Source organism: Bidens hawaiensis, unplaced genomic scaffold (genome assembly GCF_021521415.1).
Source record: "Bidens hawaiensis isolate Kalapana, Puna unplaced genomic scaffold, B.hawaiensis_p1.1 tig00006109_1, whole genome shotgun sequence".
NCBI classification, from domain to species: Eukaryota; Viridiplantae; Streptophyta; class Magnoliopsida; order Asterales; family Asteraceae; genus Bidens; species Bidens hawaiensis.
The window spans coordinates 719,639-744,010 of record NW_027491407.1 but is presented as its reverse complement, the minus strand read 5'-3'; the positions used below and the strand labels follow the sequence as shown (position 1 = coordinate 744,010).

The 24,372-nt window shown below is 35.5% G+C and overlaps 3 protein-coding genes and 1 pseudogene across 3 annotated transcripts; 2 read left to right on the top strand and 2 right to left on the bottom strand.

Moving 5' to 3' along the window:
• Positions 1-793: 793 nt before the first annotated feature.
• On the top strand, positions 794-2,097 carry LOC143631572 (uncharacterized). Its single transcript, XM_077100293.1, has 5 exons — positions 794-897; positions 1,005-1,078; positions 1,135-1,185; positions 1,263-1,339; positions 1,402-2,097. Exons 2-5 carry the CDS (start codon positions 1,035-1,037, stop codon positions 1,998-2,000), a joined length of 771 nt encoding a protein of 256 aa, XP_076956408.1. The 5' UTR covers positions 794-897; positions 1,005-1,034; the 3' UTR covers positions 2,001-2,097.
• A 123-nt stretch (positions 2,098-2,220) lies between these two features.
• LOC143631594 (uncharacterized) lies at positions 2,221-4,731 on the bottom strand. The gene is made up of 11 exons (XM_077100308.1): positions 4,674-4,731; positions 4,523-4,584; positions 4,402-4,452; positions 3,550-3,637; positions 3,392-3,462; positions 3,184-3,285; positions 3,015-3,104; positions 2,863-2,937; positions 2,691-2,774; positions 2,359-2,468; positions 2,221-2,254 (listed from the first exon to the last, which is right to left on the bottom strand). The coding sequence occupies exons 1-11, from the start codon at positions 4,729-4,731 to the stop codon at positions 2,221-2,223; spliced, it is 825 nt and encodes a 274-aa protein (XP_076956423.1).
• A 3,467-nt stretch (positions 4,732-8,198) lies between these two features.
• On the top strand, positions 8,199-8,648 carry LOC143631593 (universal stress protein PHOS34 pseudogene; annotated as a pseudogene).
• Positions 8,649-18,918: 10,270 nt separating this feature from the next.
• On the bottom strand, positions 18,919-20,991 carry LOC143631592 (uncharacterized). The gene is made up of 9 exons (XM_077100306.1): positions 20,937-20,991; positions 20,663-20,724; positions 19,996-20,040; positions 19,836-19,911; positions 19,679-19,749; positions 19,485-19,586; positions 19,300-19,389; positions 19,133-19,207; positions 18,919-19,029 (listed from the first exon to the last, which is right to left on the bottom strand). Exons 1-9 carry the CDS (start codon positions 20,989-20,991, stop codon positions 18,919-18,921), a joined length of 687 nt encoding a protein of 228 aa, XP_076956421.1.
• Between the last annotated feature and the right edge of the window lie 3,381 nt (positions 20,992-24,372).

Genomic DNA, 24,372 nt, shown 5'->3' with positions numbered 1-24,372 from the left:
CGAAGACGTAACTCATTTAGCACAGTAAGTGATGCATCAAGTTCAGTTGTGAAAAGACGACGCAGATGCCCATCGATGCTAGCGTTGAATAGTCAAAACGGTACGGGTGACGAAAACCAGCTTCAGACATCAACACCACTAGTTGATCAATCTAATAATGTTGTCACGGCCACGACTCCCACCACCCCAACAACGGTGAAAAGAAGCTCAAAGTATCGAGGTGTCAGTAGGTGAGGATAGTTACATATGTTACATGAAACAAAACATATGCTATAGGGTTGAATTTTACTATGTGACAAATGTGACATTGTTTCTTGAAAGCTTATTACTTCTAGATGGTTAATGGATGCTTTTTGATTTACAGACATCGATGGACAGGAAGATACGAGGCTCACTTGTGGGACAAAGGGTCGTGGAACGCAACACAAAAGAAGAAGGGAAAACAAGGTTTGCAATAGATGCATGGTTGTTTGTACTTTTAATACTTTATGGCAATATAGAAAGTGAAGGCATATTACACAGAGAAAGTTACAAAACACATTTAACTAGATTTTCAGTGAACCCACACTTTTCCACCTTATGTTTTGCAGTAACTTTGCAAACTTTATTAGAAATAAGTTTTAGCTTATAATATTTTCCTCGGATTATTATCTTGTATATAACAGCTTATTGATTGATTTCTTTTTTCATGTATATCGCATCGGATACAACTATTGGATGGAACAGTTTATCTTGGTAAGTCACAAATCAACATCTAAGCAATGTTGTCAGGTTTTCATAAGTTAAGGTATCCGGGATTTTGGTTTAGGGGCATACGATGAGGAAGAATCTGCTGCAAGAGCGTATGATCTGGCCGCAATCAAGTATTGGGGAACGTCTACTTTCACAAATTTCCCGGTATTATAAATGCTACAGTTTAATATTCTTGGTATAAATTTCTTAAAAAGTTAAACGCGCGTTGACTTGGACTATGCATAGTCAAACTTATTTTTTCTGAGTTTCAGGTGAGTGAATATGAAAAAGAGTTGGAGATAATGCAGAATACAACCAAAGAGGAGTATCTAGCCACCTTAAGAAGGTAGTATCTACAATTTAACTTTCATGGTTAATGACTAAAATGCCCTTCATTCACAGGAGAAGCAGTGGTTTCTCAAGAGGCGTATCAAAGTACAGAGGGGTAGCAAGGTCATTTCAATGCTTTTTCTTATTCTTCCTTTTTAATTTTAAACTTAATCCAGATATTGCACATTCTTTAATCACAGGCATCATCACAATGGCAGATGGGAAGCAAGGATAGGAAGAGTGTTTGGCAACAAGTATCTCTACCTTGGAACATACAGTGAGTTCCCAAATTTACCCTTCACTTGTGGGACCCACTAAATTTTTCTAACCATCTTTCAGGCACTCAAGAAGAGGCTGCTCATGCTTATGACATTGCAGCAATAGAATACAGAGGAATTAATGCAGTAACAAACTTTGACTTAAGCACATACATAAGATGGCTAAGATCAGGTCCCAATTCCAATTCCGTTGGCGGTATCCCTCAATCCCAAGACCAACCACCACCACCCGCCACCAACCACCACGTTAATCCACTCCTTGATGAGCCTCAGTTTCATTTTGGTTCAAACGCATTACCATTCGAAATCACTCTGGATTCCAAATCCAATTCCTACTCCAATAATAATATTGACTCGTCACCGGCTCCTAGTGCTCTAAGCCTACTTCTAAGATCAACCATGTTTAAAGAACTCGTGGAGAAGAATTTGATACCAGGGAATGAAGAAGAACACACAACAAAGGAGATGATGAAAATGGAAGGAAATGAATTTCGAGGGATGTTTTTTAACGGAATGTGTCCTTCCAAAGTCGAAATCAGAATGGAATTGGATGAGGATGACGATGAAGAAGATGAGAAAGATGAGTTGTCATTGTTTAGGAATCCAAGTCAGTCGTTATGGAATGGTTCTTTGAACATGAATAAGCCTTCTAGGCACTAAGCATGTATCTTTCATTAACGTTATAGATGTATAGATTACTTTTGGTTTGGAATAATTGATTTTCACTCGAGCTAACGAGAATGTACACCTTATGAATAAAAGTTTCAAGAAGACAAGAGCCAACTTGGTTTCGGATCAAACGACTACAAATTGTCAAAAATGTAACGTGTGTATAAAGATGTAATAATGTATAAAAATCATCTCTTATTATCAACAGCTTTCAAGCATTGACATTGGCCTTGACCGAATTTCTCCTGTTATACACCAACAATTATAACAATTTATGTTTTGAAAATACACAGATTGACAAAATGAGGTTTCAACTTTTTAAAAATGTGATAACTTATCAGTTAATTACCTGGTCAGCATTCTTGATTGACTTTTTGATCCATGCGTACAAGGAGTGCCTTTTGCTCGCAAATTGTTAACATCCGCTGGATCTAAAATATCAGGGATTCCCTTGACACCCTGAAAAACATAACATTAGCTGTAGAGAAACAAATGCATTTATCTCAGAAAACAATATTTGTAAGTCACACGGACAACCTTAAGGGTGATCAGTCCTCCATATGTTCAATAATAACACGAGACCAACATAAGTTCGGTTGCATTTATCAAGATTTAGTTCAACATTAAGATACATAAATCAAAATGCAAAATTATGGTGCTAAAAGGTGGTAGCAGTACAACCATTCCGCCAAATATATTGCATAGATAATGCACTCCACGCCTAGCAAATTCCTGTTTTTCATCTAAAGTCATTATCTTTACATCCTGCAAGCCAACAGAATTGATAGATTACACAACATGAACTGATTTAAATCTTGAAAACGCGAAACACCAAGGGAAGTAGAAAACTAACCATGCCAAAAACCATCTCATTAAGTTCACCCAAGCCATATTCAAGTTGAGAAAGACTATCCTTAACATCATTCATCTGTCTCACAAATTTGTAATTTGTTTCACCAGATTTGTAATATGTTTAGACCGTGTTTTTTTGCCTAACATACGTACCTCGGTTTTAATTGATTCTGATATCTCCGCTTGTTTATCCACTTTCCCATCCAAGTTCTCTACCCTGTGACTTAAATGCTTCTTTGCTGCCTGCATAAAGAATAAGTTATAAAACACGAACATTGAAAATAATGATGAAAGAATAATAAAAAGTTGACTGCAGACTTACAGCGACAGCATCTGATACTTGTTCTAAATTATTTTTCAAGTTTGAAACCGCATTTGTGATGTTATTCTTTGTCACATGCACGAGGTATGACAATGAATAACCCTAAATAACCAATTGTGTGAGAGAAAGTCAGTATTTAAAAGTCCAAATCATGTGTCAACCGTAAACTGTAACCTGTAAAGTCAACAAAAGTAAAAACCAATCATACCTTCCACCGCATGTATCCATAGCCCACAGTCCACAATGCAGCAGCTGGTACCACTAGAGATCTTACATCAACTGCATCAATGTGATATGAATCATATAAAAAAACCATTTGAATGAATTAGAAAATCTCAAAATCATACAAAAGTTCAAATAATATACCACTTGAACCTCCATTAATAACAGTGATCTGTGGGGTCAATGCCACCTGGCGAACTTCCATTGCTAACCGACGAACCTGTTTGTATTGCTACATGAATGCCAATTACAGTGCACTTGATAATGATAATGATAATGATAATAACAGCAATAGGACTGTAAACGAACTGAACGTATAGCAGAAAGTTTGTCTATGTTTGGTTATTTAATAATTAAGAGAACATGACAAAGGAATTTTGTGATTAACTAAAGGTTTATTGGATTTTAATAATCCCAACTAAAAGCTATTGACCAATAATAATCCCAGTTGAGTTTATCCTCACCGGTGGTCCCAAATTTAAAAAAAAAAAATCTACTCTTAACGGTCCTCCGTTAAAAAGAAACTTAATAGCGTTAACTAAATAAACAAACACAAACAAATAGAGGCCAGGTTCAATCAATTGTGTTCATGAATGTTTGATAATGTGTTCATGTACGTCCGATGATGTTCATTAAAGCTTGTTCATCAAAGATTTTTAATACTTTTAGTGACTTTTCTAAGATTATCATATAGATTTAAGAAAAATAAATATAAAACATATATGAAAGATTAACATATAAATACAAATGTTAAAAAACACCACCCCAAACTTGGCAGCCATATCGAACCGCTAACGCTGACCATTCTCAGGTAGCCAAATCAAATAAAACATTGTTTGTGTTCGTGAAGCGTTCACTAACAAGTTCATTTCTTTAATGACACCGAACACGAACAAGAAATTCCGTTGGTTAGCTGTCCGTGCTTGTCCGATAAAAGCTTAGCGGACATCATGAACATGGCCTTGTTCGGTTCGTTTACAGCAATACTAGAAGTACCACCTGTGCAACGGCTTGCGCATCAGCTGCTTCATCTCCTTTGAATAAACCCTAATAATATTTCAAACTCAAATCAAAACCTAAACCAGTTAACATCACATGCCTGCAATGTATATATTACCCGAAGTTCGGCTAATAAGTCTTTAAGTTTGCCATTGCTAAGCAGCAATGTAAAAGTGCATCCTGCAATAAACCGTCCATATATTTACACCAGTTGTGTTATGATAAGCAAACATATATATACGATTGGATATTATAAGAACAAACGGAACCTGCTCCGAATATGATGATGAACTTAGAAAAGCCCATGCTAGTTTGCATCATTGCCATGGCAGAAGTTGAGAATTGTAAGCAGTTGAGTTTGTCTTAAAACAATATTTATATATGTGGCCTATGTATATTGTATTTAAATGTATTATTTTCTGTATAATTAGTTTCCTTTACTAAATCATAATTGGTTAGGAATGAGGGAAAAGTTAAGATTCGAAGGGATTGAACCAAAATTTTCCCCGTCTTTCCCGTTTAAAAAAAACGACGAAAAGGTACGATGTCGAAAACGAACAACACAATGATAAATAAAAAAGGACACAATATATCGCAAAATATAACACAATATTTGGTAATATAACATAATAACAAGAAAAAAGACGTAATCAATTACGAAAATAAACAAAAAACATAATGACACAATGATCGTTTTTCCTCAACATTGTATCTTTTTCGAGATTTTTTTTGTGTGAACGAGGAAGACGGTAGAAACATTTTTTGTTTTTACATTTTTTATTTTTTATTAAATTTTGAGTTATGATTTTTTTATTATTTTCTTTTAGTTAATTTATTTTTGATAAAAATCCTTCTCACCATTCTTATTTTTGTCCTCTTTGTAGAATAATCTGACTCTAGAAATGACATGTATATATGTCAATGTTTGTAAATGAAAAAATGATTGGAGAATATTCCACTTTCAAGCACCCCGGGCATGGTTTCAACGGTTCACCACATGCTTACTTAAATGTGACTTCAAAAATTCCGTTGGACTCCTCACTATTTATCTAATACAAAAAAAGGGCAATCAACTTGCATTCCTTTTACTTTATGTCATTGGCACTATCTTAGTGTTTTGAAACTTGGCCCGGCCGGTTGGACCGGTCTTTATATCAGGCCGGGTCAGGGTATTTGGGTCGTTTTTAAAAACCCAGTTGGGTTTTGCGGGTGGCAGTCGGTCCGGACCTGGTGACCCGGCGGGTGAACCAGTAAAACCCGTTTTTCATTAAATTCAAAATGAAATGTGCATGCCGGGATTTGAACTTGGGTCATTTTCGAGATAGAAGCTTTAACAATTACCCCATGAGCCAACCAACCAAGCTTCATTGATATAAACATAAATCATATATATTTTAAAAACAATATATAAACATAAGTTTGTTATTATTATTATTTTCGGTTATTATTTTTTATATACATATGAATTATATATATATATATATATTATTTATGACGTCATCCGGGTCAAACACTGGTCCGTCCTTCCGGGTCGGTCCGACCTTTGACCAGTAAGGCGTCCGGGTCAACGTCCGGCCAGGTCTGAAAACATTGCATTATCTTGACTGCATTGAACGAGACCATTGTACTTACACTGTATTCTTGAGTTTTTTATTTAAGGGTTTGGAAAAGAAAAGATAAGAATTTTTTTTTTCATTCTTGAGGTTTTTTTTTTTAATAAAAGAAAGAGAATAGAAAGAAAAGTTGGGTCTTTTTTCCTTCAAAACTTTCCAGCCAAAATTTGGGCTGATTGTGAATGAAAGTTTATAGCCCTTTACAATATTAGTAATTTACCCTATCTCAATTCTCTTTTCCATTTGGCTATGAGGACATAATTGTAAAGTTACAATTTTTTTCCTATCCCCCCCCCCCAATCTAACTCAAGAGTGTAATTAGCACTTTCTTTTCTTTTCTTTTCTTTTATTTTAACTCGAGAATGTCTTTTAAGTATATAATTTATTTTCCTTTCTTCCCCTGTCCAATCTTATCATTTTTTTTCCTTGTATTTTAAACCCGAGAATACAGTGTTAGTGTTATCACGTCTCTCTCAAAAGAATTCCATGTCTGATCTTGGTAGACTCCGTTATGTAGGAATAAATATATTTATATATTTATCATATGACCATAATAATCATTTATATAATAAATAGATCAAAACAATAAACAATTATACATTATTAGTATATTAGCTTGGTAATTGTTGATGGACCGTATTACACTCATTAGCTAATAAAAGGTTTCCTCATTGGGTGTATTTAAGGGAGACTAATTAACATCAAAGAGGACACACAAAACACACATGCAAACAACACATAATGTGTAACCCTCTTCTCTCCTATATTCGGTTCTCTCTCAAGACCCCTAATCCTCATCCTTAACAATGCATCCTAAAGGAGAACTCGATCAAGCTGATAATCATGTCTTGAAGTTTCTCATATGCTGTTGCTACCCTCTATGCTATAGCATGTAACAGGTACGCACATCTAATTAGGTTTATCATATTATTCACGTCTTCTATTACAACCGTGAGGAATTGATCAACATGTGGTATCAAGAGCTATGTTGTTTAACAGGTTCTTCATGATTTTCCATTAAATCTAGATTCAGGAAGACATGAACCTTAACTCTTGGTAAACCCTAATTCTTGTTTTATTACTTTATTTGCTTAATGAAATCGGTTTATATATAAACTGTTTAAAACTCCCCGATTTCACAATAAAACATGCATAAAGTCATAGTTTTTGGTGATGTTCTTCGTTCGTGTTCATCGTGGTTTTCGAAAATAATTCATATTTTGTGTTATTCTTAAATAAATGAATAAACAAATCTCCAATTTTTTTTTCAAGATTTGAATTATTAATGAAAATACAAATTTCGAAAATAACAAAGATTTGAAGACAAAACTGATCCCTAAGAATTTGGAACAAAATCTTATCCCCTAATATAGTTTTTTTTCGAACAAACCGAGATATAATAAACTGAAATCTCGGTTGACATCGAGATCTCCCTAAAACCGAATCTCGGTCAAAACCGAAAACTCAAGGTTGACTGAAAACTAAAGGTTGACTGAAAACTAAAGGTTGACCGATAACTCAATGTTGACCGAAAACCCTTAAACTGACCGAAAACTAAACCACAGGCGGGGCCGCAATGCCCCCGTACCTCCCAGCAAACTCACCGCAGAGTTCGATCCGCGCTAAAAGAGGGTTTTCTATTAACTAATAAATTGTTTTGTAAACACTATTATTTTATTAAAACTTTTACAAAATATAAAAGCTTGCTTGAATGAATTTTGATGTTTCATTTCTACCCAAAGGTGATGTCTTACATCTATTTCTCATTCAAGTGTAACTATAAGCTTTTTTTAAGTTTTCCTAAATGATTTAAATGTCTCACTTCTGACCAAAGGTGGTGTGTCACATTTATATCCAGCAAAGTTAACTAGTGCATGACTAAAATAATTGTCTCACTTTTACCCAAAGGTGATGTGTTATAATTGTTTTGCGCATATATTTAAACAAGCTTTATTTTCTGCCTAAAGGTGATATAAAATTTGTTTAAGTAGTAGTTTTATTTAATATGAAAATTGGTTTTTATTGGTCCCAACTATTTCATTTTTTTCGGCGATGGTCCCAACTTTCATTTTGGCTGGCAACGGTCCCAACTTTAACATTTGTTTCTTCCACCAGTCCGCGACTAATGGAGTACTAACTCCGTTTTGTTTTTTCTGATGTGTCCATCTGAGTTGTCAAAAAATGTTATGTGGCAGCCACCGTGGATTGATTCTCAATCTCAAGTCAACCGTCAGTCAAAACCCTAACCCCACCATGCAACTGGAGAATCAGAAACCCCTACCGGACTCCGACCTCCCACCCATCGCCGCCATCAAACTCAAACCCACCTCCCCACACCACTGTCCCACCGCCACTCCCGCTACCCCCACTACCACCGCCCAACGCCGTATCGGCATCGCCATCGACCTCTCTAACGAGTCCGCCTTCACCGTCAAATGGGCCATCAACCAATACCTCCGTCCTGGGGACGCCATCATCTTACTCCACATTAGACCCACCTCCGTCCTCTATGACGCTGACTGGGGCTCCGTTGACTTATCAATTGCAGACATTGACACCGACAACGAAGAATCGAAGAACAGACTCGAAAACGAGTTTAATACTTTCACAAAGGTTCTGGACATTAATTAGGGATTTTGATTTGGTTGAGCCGTGATCAGATATATCATGGCGAATTCTTCAGAAAAAATTATGTCTTCCAAAATGGAATCTGATAAGTGAGATTTCGAGTAAGTGTTTCCATAATCTTCTTCTGTCCGAAGAAATGATTCATCGAAATAATGAGTCACCATTGATATCGACACATCTGACAAATGTTCGGGAGTTCCTGTATGCAATCCTTTTCCTTCTTCTTGTTGCTGCATATCTCGTTTGTACACATCTTCTCTTTGTTTTCGGGGCCTCTAGTGAGTTACAGACAAAGTTTGAAAAGGTCAAATCTTTGATGATTCCATCATCTATGATTGAGTTGCGAAAACTTCTGGATAGGTATCCTACATCTGAACCGAATTCTTTCTGGTTAAAGAATCTCTTTCTAGTTGCTCTGAAAAAATTAGGAGCTTCTCTAGGCGGCAACATGCTATTGGGTGGTGGTCCCGCTTATGGGGTCAAATCAAGACGCTCTAAGAAGAAATATTTGAATATCAATCTCATCGATCTCATAAGTATCATACCAAATCCCATCAATCGAATCACTTTTTCGAGAAATACGAGACATCTAAGTCATACAAGTAAAGAGATCTATTCATTAGACGTTAAAAAAATATTAGTGCCCAATACGGGAAGGCTTTCTCCCAGGAATGTATTCTTGATTTTTTAATGAATCCTAAATATTACCATCCTCCATTCCATAATGGAGAAGTATGTGTATAAGAAACAGTATATTGATAAAAAAATTTCCAAAATCAAAAGAGCGATTGGGTTGAAAAAAGTAAAGGATTTCTAATCATCTTGTTATCCTATAATGAAAACAAAGGAAAAAGATAGGATAGAGAATCTGTTGAGAATTTTATCTGTATCCTAGGTATCTATTCGGTTTGTACTATAATACCTTGTTTTGACTGTATCGCACTATGTATCATTTATAACCCCCAAAATCCTCTACCCTTAATTTAATTTAAATCAAATTTCAAATGGATAAATTCCAAAGCTATTTAGGGCTAGATAGATCTCACTACTTCTTATATCCCCTTATCTTTCAGGAGTATATTTATGTACTTGCTCATGATCATGGTTTAAATGGATCGATTTTGTTGGAAAATGCAGGTTATGACAATAAATCCAGTTTACTAATTGTGAAACGTTTAATCATTCTTCCTGGGAGAAAGCCTTCCCGTATTGGGCACTAATATTTTTTTAACGTCTAATGAATAGATCTCTTTACTTGTATGACTTAGATGTCTCGTATTTCTCAAAAAAGTGATTCGATTGATGGGATTTGGTATGATACTTATGAGATCGATGAGATTGATATTCAAATATTTCTTCTTAGAGCGTCATGATTTGACCCCATAAGCGGGACCACCACCCAATAGCATGTTGCCGCCTAAAGAAGCTCCTAATTGTTTCAGAGCAACTAGAAAGAGATTCTTTAACCAGAAAGAATTCGGTTCAGATGTAGGATACCTATCCAGAAGTTCAGATGGTCAACCAGGACGGACGTCCTGGGGACGCCATCATCTTACTCCACATTAGACCCACCTCCGTCCTCTATGACGCTGACTGGGGCTCCGTTGACTTATCAATTGCAGACATTGACACCGACAACGAAGAATCGAAGAACAGACTCGAAAACGAGTTTAATACTTTCACAAAGGTTCTGGACATTAATTGGGGATTTTGATTTGGTTGAGCCGTTGAAGAGTTAGGGATGATAAAAGAATGTAATAAGTTAAGTATAAACCCATATCCACGATGGCTGCCACGTAATATTTTTTTGACAACTCAGATGAACACATCAACAAAAACATAATGGAGTTAGTACTCCGTTAGTCGCGGACTGGTGGAAGAAACGAATGTTAAAATTGGGACCGTTGCCAGCCAAAATGAAAGTTGGGACCAGCTCCGAAAAAAATGAAATAGTTGGGACCAATAAAAACTAATTTTCTTATTTAATATGGTCTATTATTTTAATGTTAGTAATAGACATTGATTATCACAACTTCATAAATGTAAATGGTCTTTATTTAAGATGCCCCAAGAACATTTTAAGTTACTTCTACCTTAGTATCTTTATATGCTCATCGAATTTCCACTGACAGCTACTAATAGTGGGATCTTATCTTACCATTAACTAGTGACAAATTTGGTGTCTGGAAGGACTCTCTTATGCTTAATCTTGCCTTCCTAAATTTCAACTTTGCTCTTACAAGCGAGGAACCTGCAGAACCAATGGATCAAAGCACTCCTGCTCAGCACTTATTATTCCAAAAATGGAAGAGGTGCAACCGCATGTCTCTTATGCTTTTGAAGAACTCCATCAGCATCGCCATAAGAGGAGCCATTCCAGACACAGAAAATGCTAAAACCTATCTGGATTCTGTGGAGGAGCAGTTCAAAGGAACATCTCAGGCACACACTAGTACCCTTATTCTCAAGCTGGTGATGATTAAGTATGATGGAAGAAGTTGCATTCGTGGGCACATTATGATGATGAACGACATGGAGATCGGTGATGGTTTTCTGGTACACTTCATCATGACCTCTCATCCTGTTGCCTATGATCCTTTGAAGATCAGTTACAACTCTCAGAAGGACAAACAGACTATGAGTGAGATGATCGTCATGTGTGTGCAAGAGGAATAACGTATGAAGTTAGACAAACCTGAAGTTGCCTACATTTCCACCAGTTCAAGAGGAGGAAGAACAATAATCCAAGAAAGGAGTTTGCTAAGGTTCACAAGACTAACTCAGGTGCTACCTCCAGCTCTCAGAACTCCACTGGTAAGCCTATTTGCAAGATCTGTAAGAAGTACATCCATAAGTAGAAAGCCTGTCCAGACTTTATGGAGTGGCTGGCTAAGAAAGGCAATGATATCTTCATGATACTTGAGTCCTATAATTTAATGTTCCTGCTAATAATTGGTGGTTTGATATTGATTTTATGGTTCATGTAACCAATTCTACTCAGGGATTCCTTTCAATCCGGAAGCTGGCAAGAAACCAAATGTCACACCCCAACCTAAGGCGGAAATGCCGGGGCGTGATCTGATTGCTCACAGCTCGAAGATACTATCATATATAAAGTGTGACAATATCTAATTAATTATTTAATTCAAATAATACACAATATTCAAATTCAACAATACAATTCAAATAAATCAATTAAATTTAAGTTTGTCTTCAATATAACCCTATGGTCTTTCTAAGTGTCCATCCTTCAACTCAGGCAACCTGCATAGCGTAGAAAATGGATTTTGGTCAACAACACATGTTGAGTGAGTTTACCACCATTTTTGCAATAAAATAAGGATAATATAATAAATAAGCAAAACGCAATAAATGCGGCAATGAAATCAAACCATAAGCAAGTAAGTTGTCGATTAAATCATTGCCAAACGAATCGGGCGCCGGTAAATCAACCATGAGCAAATAAGAATAAGACCGTTGCCAAGCGAATCGGGCGGTGGTCAATAGAGTGCGAACCCTCTCCAAGGGGATATGTCAAACGAATGAATACAATAACACATAAACACATAACAAATAGATTTGATCAATCACACACAATTACACATTTGCTATTTTTGATATGTATGTATATATAGATATGTATGTATAGTATTATATACGCATATGTCCCCAAAAATTTTATGAAAATCGAGTAAAATAGGGGAATGATAAAACTCACCTGGTCGATTAAGCTAAACGGGAATGATTACGACAAGAAACCGATAATCACAATCTTCTAGAATTACTGACAAGAATCCTATTTAAATGATATTATGAGTGCATTATAGATGATATAATACATATAACGAATTTAAGATTTCGATGTGGATTGAGTTATAATTATGATTGTACGTTATGGATTGAACGATTGATCACTACGAATTATTGTTACTGTAAAAGCATTATTATTAGTTATTACTTAATTATAAGAGTCATTGTTTATTATATAATCGAATATACAAATAATTAGTTTAAATATATAATGATAAACATTTAAATATATATAATTAACATAAAATTTATATTTTAGAAAATATAACTAACACGTTTAAATACGTTAATACATTTATTATGAGTTTGTTTAAAATAAATATTACATGTATATATATACATATATATATATAAATATAAGCAAATTTATAAAATAATTTTTAACAACTAGAAGACTTAACATTAGTGTCGGGTTTTAATAAAATAATGATGGTCTATTAGTAATAATATATATATATTTATATATATATATATATTTATATATATATATATATATATACATATATATATAATAAATATAAGAAAATTTATAAAAAACATTTTAACAACTAGAAGCCTTAACATTAGTGTCGGGTTTTAATAAAATAATGATGGTCTATTAGTAATAATATATATACACACACACACACGAAAACTTCTGACGAAACTAGTCGACACGATTCGTTTAATCTTACGATGTCGGTTTATAGATAAAATATTGTTTATTTGATATTTAATATTAATTATAATATATTATATATTATAAAAAAACCATTTAAAACAATCAAAAACTAAAATAATCCAAAACGGGGGCTGACGGACTCGAACACGCGACCTGTGGCCGACACAGAAGACCTGAACACACACACACCTGCCAGGCGTGCTTGTGTGTCAGTTGGTTTAGATCCAGAAATGATTCAATAAATACAAAAACATTTTAAACCAAATCTTGATTCATAAACCCTAGATTATCAATCGTCCAATCTGTTTGATGTTTGATCAATTAATGTTAAGGCTTTTATTATGCGATGTTAGACGAACCAGATGTAGGTTTTAATTTCCTGAATCGTTGATTAATCATAGGTTAATCTGAATGAACAGGGCTAGCGAGATAGGGATGACGACAGGGTATGTGCAGCCTCCTAAACTCCAATTAATCATAGGGTTTCAATTGGCGACAGGTATAGGAGTGTGCAAACGCGAACAATTGATTTATGGACAAGCTTAGGTTATATAATCAATTTTTAGGGTATGACGGTTTAGATTAATACTCAATTCGGATCATTATTTGATATTGTTTCCTAATTAATTATGTTAGTTAGGTCGAAAATGGTAAGTAGAATAAAAACCCTGATTCAATTCCTAATTTATGAAAAAGATTGTGGCTCAAGTAAGATAAACGGGTCACGAATTGGGTATACGGGCCATGGATTACGGGTTTGGGTAAACGGGTCATAAGGAGAATGTTAAAAATTGCATTTTAATCCCCATAAATTGAAGGTGGAAACAATTGAGGGTTAAAGTTTAGTTTTGGGTTAAAAACGAGCGTTTTCTAAAGTTACACATATATTAAACAAGTATAATAACAATTATAAATTTTTATATAAATGTCTCAATAAACGTGCTTACTTTTTGTTGTTAAAATTCTCCGAACATAAAACGAGTCGGGTTATGGATTTAAATTTGTATGCGGAAAACCCGAGTTGTTACACCAAAGAACACTAAGACCGGGGAATGATAAAGAACTTGAAGTTCAAGGCTGTAGGAACTTTACAATTAATAATGAAAACTGGTCTATGTATTAAACTTTATGACATCTTATATATTCTTGAAATTACTTAGAATCTTGTATCAGGACCAAAGTTAGACATGGACGGTTTTGATGTTTCTCATGGTCATGGCGAACTTACCATTTATTTTAATTCTCAAGTGTTTGGTTAAGGCTTTTTGGATGGTGGTCTCTATAGATTAGAACTAGATGATAATTTCTCTAAATCCTTGTTGTCATATAATATTAATGAATCACTTACACATATTAAAGAGAGACGAGACTTAGAGACTTCATCTATGTTGTGGCATCAACGTTTAGGACACATCTCACAAGACCGGTTAGCCCGACTCGTGAAGAATGAAGTCTTACTACATCTCGATTTCACTGACTTTGGAACATGTGTCAAATTCTTGAAAGGCAAAATGACACCAGCAAATAAGAAAGGTGCTACTCGGAGCTCTAACTTATTAGAACTCATTCACACTGATATTAGTGGTTCTTACCCCATTGCTGGCATTACTGGACGCACTTCATTTATCACTTTTATTGATGATTATTCCGCTATATGTACCTGTATCTCATTAAGGAAAATTCTGAATCTGTTACAACCTTTAAAGATTATAAAACTGAAGTTAAAAAATAATTGGATCGTCAAATAAAAGTTGCAAGATCGGATAAAGGAGGTGAATATTATGGAAGACATACTGATGTGGTTCAAGCTCCCAGTCCATTTTATGAGTTTTGTAAGGGCTATGGGATCGTGAACCAATATACCATGCTAGGTACTCCTCGGCAAAATGGCGTTGCTGAAAGGAGAAATCGAACCCTTATGGACATGGTATGCAGTATGTTAGCCAACACTAATTTACCTCTATTCCTCTTGACTGAAGCCTTAAAAGCAGCTGTCCATATACTCAATAGAGTTCCTTTTAAAGCTGTCCCCAAAACTTCTTATGAACTTTGGACAAGAAGGAAACCAAGTCTTAGATATATGAAAGTATGGGGCTGCATTGCTGAAGCAAAACTTTATAATCCTTTCCTATGGAAACTTGACCCTAAAACTGTTACCTGCTTCTTTATCGGGTATCCTGAGAATTCAAAGGGTTATCATTTCTATTGTCTTTCACATGTCACTCGTATTGTAGAAACCAAGCGTGCCGCATTCCTGGAGGATTACAAAATCAGTGTGAGTACTGCAAACCTATATGAAGAATTGCAAGAGATACAAGAAGCGGGGGGAGGCTCGTCGCTTATTATAACTCCGGTTATCCCTCTTGTACCTAATGCAATTGAACCTACTGCACCAACTTCTCTGTCACACCCCAACTTAAGGCGGAAATGCCAGGGTGCGAACCGTGGTTCACAGCTCACAAGGTACTATCATACATTATAAAATATGACAATATCTATTTAATTTATTTATTTCAAATTTCAAATAAAGTGCACAAGTTTCAAATATAACAATAATAATCCCAAACTAAATAATAGAGCAAATATTCTTTATTTTATTTCCTAAGGTCTTTCTATGCGTTCTTCACCTTAGCTTCGAATCAACTGTTAACCTGCATATGCGTAGAAAATAAAGAGATTTGTCAACAACACATTTTGAGTGAGATGATCACCAGTTTTCATGATACAATAATAATAAATATATAGTAGATAATAAATGATAAATAATAACTGTGCAAACAAAATAATGTGAGTAATAATCAATCAAAGCTTGAGTGGGAGTGAATTTACTATACTTGTCCTTTACATGAATGATATTCTATTAGCAAGTAATAGTTTAGACATGTTGCATGAGTCGAAACTTTTACTCTCGCATAACTTCGACATGAAGGATCTCGGAGACGCTTCTTACGTTATTGGCATCGAAACCTACCGAAACAGAACCAAAGGGATCTTAGGATTATATCAAAGGGCCTACACTGATCGTGTTCTTGATCGGTACAGCATACAATATTGCCACCCATGTGCAGCTCTAGTAGTTAAAGGAGATCTTTTCGGTGCATTCCAATGTATGAAAACAGAGGCTGAAAAGGCACAAACGAGAATGATACCTTATGCGTTAGTAGTCGGGAGCCTTATGTATGCTTAGGTTTGTACTCGTCTGAATAGCGCTTATATTGCTGGAATGTTAGGCCGTTATCAAACTAACACTGGCCAAGAACATTGGAAAACAACTAAGAAAGTGCTTCGATATACGAAAGACTATAAACTTACTTATGGAAGAAGTAATAGTTTAGAAGTGGTAGAGTATTCTGATTCTAACTTTTCTAAATGCAAAGATGACATAAAATCCACTTTGGGGGTATATCATTATGTTAGCAGGCAAACCCATTTCTTGGATGAGTCATAAACAACAGTCATAGAATGTTGCTTAAAAATCTTATCTCTATGCTCAAAATAGTCAATTCCATTTCTAAACCATTGAAGCTTTATTGTGATAATTCAGTTGTCGTTAGTTTCTCAAACAGTGACAGTTCGACAGGAGCTGGTTTATATCTTGATACAAAGTATTTGTTCGTGCATGAACGTGTTGAGGAAAATAAACTTATACCTTATTATTATATTAACTTGGTAATTGTTGATGCACCGTATTACCCTCAATAACTAATAAAGGGTTTCCCTATGGGTGTATAATTAACATTAAAGAGGACACACGGAACACATAGTTACAACACGTAATGTGTAATCCTCTTCTCTCCCATATTTGGTTCTCTCACAAGAACCCTAATCCCCACCTTTAACAATACATTATAAAGGAGAACTCGATCAAGTTGATAATCATGTCTGGAAGTTTCTCATCTGCTGTTCCTACCCTCTCTATTGTAACAGATACGCACGTCTAATTAGGTTTATCATATTAATAATATCTTCTATTATAACCATGAGGAATTGATCAACACATTATTTTATGGATATCGTTGTCAAACACTAAAATGTAGGTCTATTTCTTTCCCAAAAGACATATGTAGAGGACATCTTTGCCTGGGCGGACATGACCACCGGTAAACCGACTGCCACACCGGTTGACACTTCCTCCAAACTAAGCACAAAATCCGGCTTTCCATTTGACGACCTTATACTATACCGAACTTTAGTGGGCGTGCTTCAATATCTCACTTTCACTCGACCAGATATATCTTACACGGTACAACATATCTGTCTCTTCATGCAAGAACCTCGGGATCCTCATTCACTTTATCAAACGTGTGTTATGATACTTACGAGGTAATACATCCCATGGGTTACGTATTGGTCCTTCCCAGTCCACGTCTCTCATCGGATACTCTATTGCAAACTGGGCCGGTTGTCTCGATACACGCCGATCCACATCCGGATATTGTATTTTTTTGGAACTAATTTGGTGCGGGGAAGTTCTCCAACAACCCATATTGTTCTTGAAAATATGACATTAAACTGTATTTACGAGATGGCTTTTAGCATAGTACTACCAAGATGTGTGATAAGGTGTTCTTCTCCAAATGGGTGAGGGCTCTAGTCACATGGTTAACAAGGCTTGATATGTTTGAATTAGCGGGTGTAAAAAATATTTTTAAACTAATATTTAATATTTAAAAGCACATCAACTACATATTTTAAGAATCCATGTCCACCATAAGACGGAGATGCTACAATGTTTTAGATACCCTCTTTAAATCTTCTGAATTTCGTAGATATACTTGGTCATATTAGAAATGAAATAGGAAAATTGTATGTACCATACAAATTGATCTGGTGCAATAATGTAACTATGTGTATCCCCGTTCTTAATTGGTGCTAAGGGGGTGGTTTAGTTTTCTAGGGTCAAATATAGATTTTAACACGTTTTCTATTCATGCGTGATAAATACTTATAATTTTTTAAGAGTATGTAATTTCATTACACATCAAACGATTACAATGAAGTGGCAGATAAATCATTTGGCACAAGTGAGTTCTATAACATAAATATATAGGGTTGATATTGAGCGTGATTATGTAACATTTTGAACATAAATAAGCCTTCAAGGCACTAGGCGTGTATCTTTCTTTAACGTTATAGAAACATAGATCAATTTTGATTTGGAATAATTGTTTTTCACTCGAGCTAACAAGAATGTACACAAAAAGTTCAAGAGCCAACTTGGTTTCGAATCAAACTACAAATTTCCAAAAATGTAACGCGTCAAAAGACAAAAACTACCAATATATAACATGTATAAGTATAAAAACCTGTCTCTTATGTCAACAGGTTTCAAACATTGACATTGACGTTGACCAAATTTCTCCTGTTATACACCAACAGTTAACCATTTATGTTTTGAAAATACACAGGATTGACAAAATGAAGGCTTTAAGAATGTGATTATCACTTATCAGTTGATTACCTGGTCAGCATTCTTGACTGACCTTTTGATCCATGCGTACAAGGAACGTCGTTCGCTGGCAAATTGTTAACAGCCGCTGGATCCAAAACATCAGGAATTTCCTTGACACCCTGAAAAATATAATATTATATGTAGAACAAATGTATTTATCTCAGAAAACAATATTTGTAAATCAGGCAAATGACCTCAAGGGCGATCAGTCCTCCATATGAGAGAGAACCACCAACGGACTTGCCAGCAAGCTTAAATCGATCATACATTCAATTAACACGGGACTAACATAAGTTCGCTTGCATTATCAAGATTTAATTCAACATTAAGATACATGATACAAAATGCAATTATGGTTTTAAGCTAAAAGGTGCGATAGGTACAACCTTTCCATCAAACTTATTGCATAGATACTGCACTCCGCGCCTAGCAAATTCCTGTTTTTCTTCTAAAGTCATTATCTTTCCATCCGGCAATCCAATAAAAATTATTAAATTGCGTAATATAAAATGAGTGAAATCGCAAACACATGTGTTAAAAACCAAAGCACAGTAGAAAACTAACCATGCCAGAAACCATATCTTTAAGTGCACCCAAGCTATAGTCAAGTTGAGAAAGATTATCTTTAACATCATTCACCTGTTTCACAAGTTCACCGAATTTGTACTTTCATTAGACCATGTTTATGCCAAAAAATAACAGAATTAAATGTTTCTGCCTAACAAAAGTACCTCGGTTTTAATTGATTTTGATATCTCAACGTGTTTATCCACTTTCCCATCTAAGTTCTCTACCCTCTGACTTAAATGCTTCTTTGCTGCCTGATTAACAGAAACAACAAAAATAACAAGTTACAAAATATAAACATTGAAAATGATGATAAAAAAGAGTAATAAAAATTTGAGCGCAGGCTTACAGCGATGGCATCTGAAACTTGCTCTAAATTAGTTTTCAAGTTAGAAATGGCATTTGTGATGTTACTCTTTGTCACATACATGAGGTCTGAAAATGAATAACCCTAAATAACCAAATGTGTGAGAGAAAGTCAGTATAAAAGTCCACCTCATGTGTGTAAACTGTAAAGTCAACAAAAGTCAAAACAATTGATACCTTCCACCACATGTATCCGTAGCCCAGAGTCCCTAATGCAGCAGCTGGTATCACTAAAGATGTTACATCAACTGCATCATTGTAATATAAATCATAAAGAAAGCCGTTTGAATGAGTTAGGAAATCTCAAAATCATACAAAAGTTCAGATAATGTACCACTTGAACCTCCATTCAAAACAGTTATCTGTCGAGGCGATGCCAGCTGGCGAACGTCCATTGCTAACCGACGAAGCTGTTTGTTTTGTTACATGAACTTCAATTACCAATTTACCGTGCACTTGACGACAACAACAACAACAAAAAACAACAACAGTACCTGGCCAGCAATATCACCTTCAGGTTCATTTCCATTCACTTTAGCCTGCCAATTTCAAACTTAAATCAAAATTTAAACCAATTAACATCACATGTACCTAAACCTGCAATAATAATCATAATCTAACTGTATCTAATGAAGATTAACTTGTTTACAGAGGACAAAGGGGATAATTGATGGTAGGGCTGTAAACGAACCAAAACATTCGACAAACTATTCGTGAACAGTTCGGCGGGAAGTTTGATTTGTTCGTTTAATATATAAACGAACATGAACAAGCAATTATGTTCAATTAACTAAATGAGCGAGCACGAACAGAAACCATGTTCGTTCAACTGCATTTGTGAACATTCAATAATGCATTTGTTTGTTTATTTTTTATGTTTGTTCATTATATTTAAGCTAAATTATTAACTATATTATGCGATTAATTTATATGTAAAATTAACATACAAATATGAACATTAAGAAAAACACAACAAGACAAACGTTGTTGGTGTTCAATTATGTTCGTGAATCGTTCACCAGCAAGTCCATTTCCTCAACTAGCGAACACAAACAAGAATTTCGTTTAGGTTTTCATGAACCGTTTGCTTGTCCGATAAAGCTTAAGTGCTTAACGAACAAACTAAACAACACCTTTGTTTCATTTAATGGCATGTGTTACCTTAAGTTCGCTAAATAAGTCGGAAAGTTTGCCATTGCTAAGCAACAACGTACCAGTGTAACCTGCAATCAAACGTTCATACTTTGATGAATTCTAATATCCAAAGACATACATAGGCACACATATATGACATGTCTAAGTACAAACTAATAATATTAGTGTTAGTGCATGAAACGTACGTGTAATCAGTGTTATGATTACGAGGATAATAAATAAATATATATAGAGAGAGAGGGGGGGGGGGGGTTGTGGAATAAGAAGAAACTCAACTAACCTACTCCGAATATGATGATGATCTTAGAGAAGCCCATTCCGACTTGCATCGCCATGGCAGCACCGCTTGAGAATTGTAGAACACGAAATCAAGCCAAACCCTCGTAAGTAATCTTATTATTAATAATAATATAATAGTTTTTTTTTTATTTCAAAACGAAAACGACCTAGTTTGGGTTTGAGCCGGTGAATGTCAGTAGGACTGTTTAAAGGGTAACCCTACTCTTTTACCTAATATCCTACCTGGACTCTTTACTCTTTTAGGAAGAAATGTGGACCCGAGACCCTACCCTCTAAACAACAAAAGGGTCGGGTATAAATAAGGATTTCAAGAGTCCAACCCTTTACCCTTTAAAGCAGTAATCGTAGCTCATCTTCTGCATTTACTAGTTGCATATATCATATATGACTTTAATATATAAATCCTAGAACAATTATACTTTCATTTAATAACACGGTAAAACTTTAACTTCGAAAGTTTATCAACCATTTGAATTGATGCAAATAATATTCACATTCACAAATTTCATGTAGAGAACAATTCAGTGCTTTTCATATATATATATATATATATATATATATATATATATATATATATATATATATATATATATATATATATATATAATATTCACATTCACAAATTTCATATAGAGAACAATTCAGTGCTTTTCATATATATATATATATATATATATATATATATATATATTATATGTTTCCAATCAGTAGTATGGCCTTTTATTTTTATTTTTCTTAGTAGTCGGAAAATTTATCATGAATCACATATAAAATACAAACCTCTCATACATTTCAGATTAATCGCGAATCTGACGTATATCTAGAAACTAGTAAACGGGTAAAGGGTTGGACCCTTGAAACCCTTTTACCCTTTAAGGAGAAATTCAAATACCCTTTACCCGACCCTTATTATATATTCGGGTCTAATTAAGGGTTTTACGAGTCGGGTAAAAGGGTTTCAAGGGTCTGACCCTTATCTTGCTCACCCCTAAATGTCAGAATGTATTTCGCTGTTGGGTTAACAGGCCTCCAAACGGGCGGGTCGGTCAGTTGGGTTAACGTATTAATACGAATCCGGGTCAAAGTACATTTTGGGAAAAATGATTTCGGATAAAGAAGTTATTAGTTGGTTACGGTAAAAAGTAAGAATCTGGTCTTGTTGCAATAGCTAGGTTTCAATTAAAACGGGTGTCTTATTCAAAAAAAAAAGTATCAGGTTCACTCGTTATTTTTTTTATGATAGCTAATAGCAACGGGTGGGGATGGTGTCCATGGTTTTGGGAATGACGACGAGGTGGTGTCATGTGGCGGTAGGTGGTAGTGGTTGTGGTGGAGGCAATGATGGCTTCGAAAACGGAAGCGATGGTTGCTATGGTGGTGATAGGTGATGTCGTGACAGTGTGGACGAGGTGATGATGGTATCAAGGGCTGTTTTGGTGATGGTAGTGGTTTACATGGTGGTGGCGCTGGTAGGGGCAACAATGGAGGTGGCGGGCGTGGTGGTGCTGGAGACTTGAGTAGGTGGTGGAGATAAACAATGGTCATAGGTGACTTACACACATTTCATCCTTATTTTTAAGTTAACAAGTTTTATAACATGAGTCGATTTTGACTTGTTTACGTTGAGTAGACTTCGAATTGACCGATTGTCTAATTTAAGCTGACCCGTAATATTCGTATGCAAACTTTTTTTTTCCCAAAGTTACTTATTTTTTTGAAAGATTGGTCATGATTATCACCTACTATAGTGTATACAAGAAAAGAAATTATCATGTGATGTAAGTTCAGTGTTTTGAAACCCGGCCCGGCTCAAGCGGTCAAACCGGCCCGACCGGGACCCGGTCCCTATACCGGGTCGGGTCAGGCATTTGAGCCGTTTTCTAAAATCTTAGCCGGGTTTTGCGGGTGGGGGTCGGACCGGACCCGGCGACCCGGCTGGTGAACCGGAAAAGGCATTTTTTTTGTTTTTCTTCATTATGATTTGGACCATGATTTTCGTTTTGATATGTCCGATCCAACTCACAACGTGAAAATGATCTTTGCTTCGCTCAGAATCGCGTCTCCAACAACCACAATGACATTCCAAAAAGCAATTCAATCTTATGGTAACGGATGGAGATGAAGATGAAAGGTTTGAGTTATTGATTGAGATTGAGATGAAGATGGAGAGGAGATGGATATTTTTTCCATTGAGATAACAAGGACGAGTGATGATGGCTGAATATTAATGACTTTAGGGTTTCAACTAATATATCTTTTTATGTCTTTTACTTTTTCTAACTAAGTTACAATTTTCATCCTTCATGTTAAAAACTTTTATCAAATTTGACCCTAAAGTTTTCATGCATCCTTCATTTTACAAAATTTAATGGAAAAAATATTTTATATATATATATAATATTATTTATGACGTCATCCGGGTCAAATACCGGTCCGCCCTCCCGGGTCGGTTCGACCTTTTACCCGATAAGAAGTCCGGGTCGACGTTCGGGCCGGGTCTGAAAACATTGCGTAAGTTACAATGATAGTGGACAAACCTGCGCTGAGCATATATCTTGATTCTTGTTCCATTTGTATCATAATTAAACAACGATGTCCACTCTAGAAAACTAAACCATTGTTAGGCCGGTCGATATACACGTTTTGATTGTCACTTGTGAGTGAGTTAGTCTGACGTGGCTTCCTATGTGACAGGGGATCACGCGTGACGTGAGCTTGGTGGCCATGGTCACGTAGGTCATGCATGGTGGTCCCCTTGTTTTGGACCGTTGGTAAACGATCCAATAATTTTTTTTAAATATGTTATTTATATTATATAATACATACATAATACCCATTTCAACCAAACACAAACCAAAATCAACCAAGAACAAACCAATTTCAACCATTCTCTTCTACAACTTTTGTATTCAACCCAAAATGGATCCCAACTTTACCCATTCCTGGAGGTAATGCAAGGTTCGGTTTCACCTTCCAATGAATGACTCAAGTATACCGCATACCTCCAACAACAAAGTCATTCAAGTCAAGCCCTTCAAATCGAAGAGGATGTTCAAGAGTTGGTGCCGGAAACCCAAACCCGAGCTCGTAAAGACGAAGTCGAAAAATCAGGCCACTAAAGAGCTTAGGTTAATGAAAGCGAGAATGCTTAAATTTTTTTTATTGACCTTAATAGTTTAAATTTTTACATTTTATTTATATGTTATTAGGTAACGCACAAGCGGGACCAAGTTTTTAGAAGGCCATCACAAAGAAGTATCATGAAATTTTACAACTCCCAACCTATCGGTCACACGGTTCAATAACCGGAAAGTGGAGAGAGATGAATACAAAAGTAGGATGGTTTAATGATCTTTACGTCAACGCCAAGAGTAATCCAAAAGGTGGTAGTAAAGGCGCCAATGTTCACAAGTTGG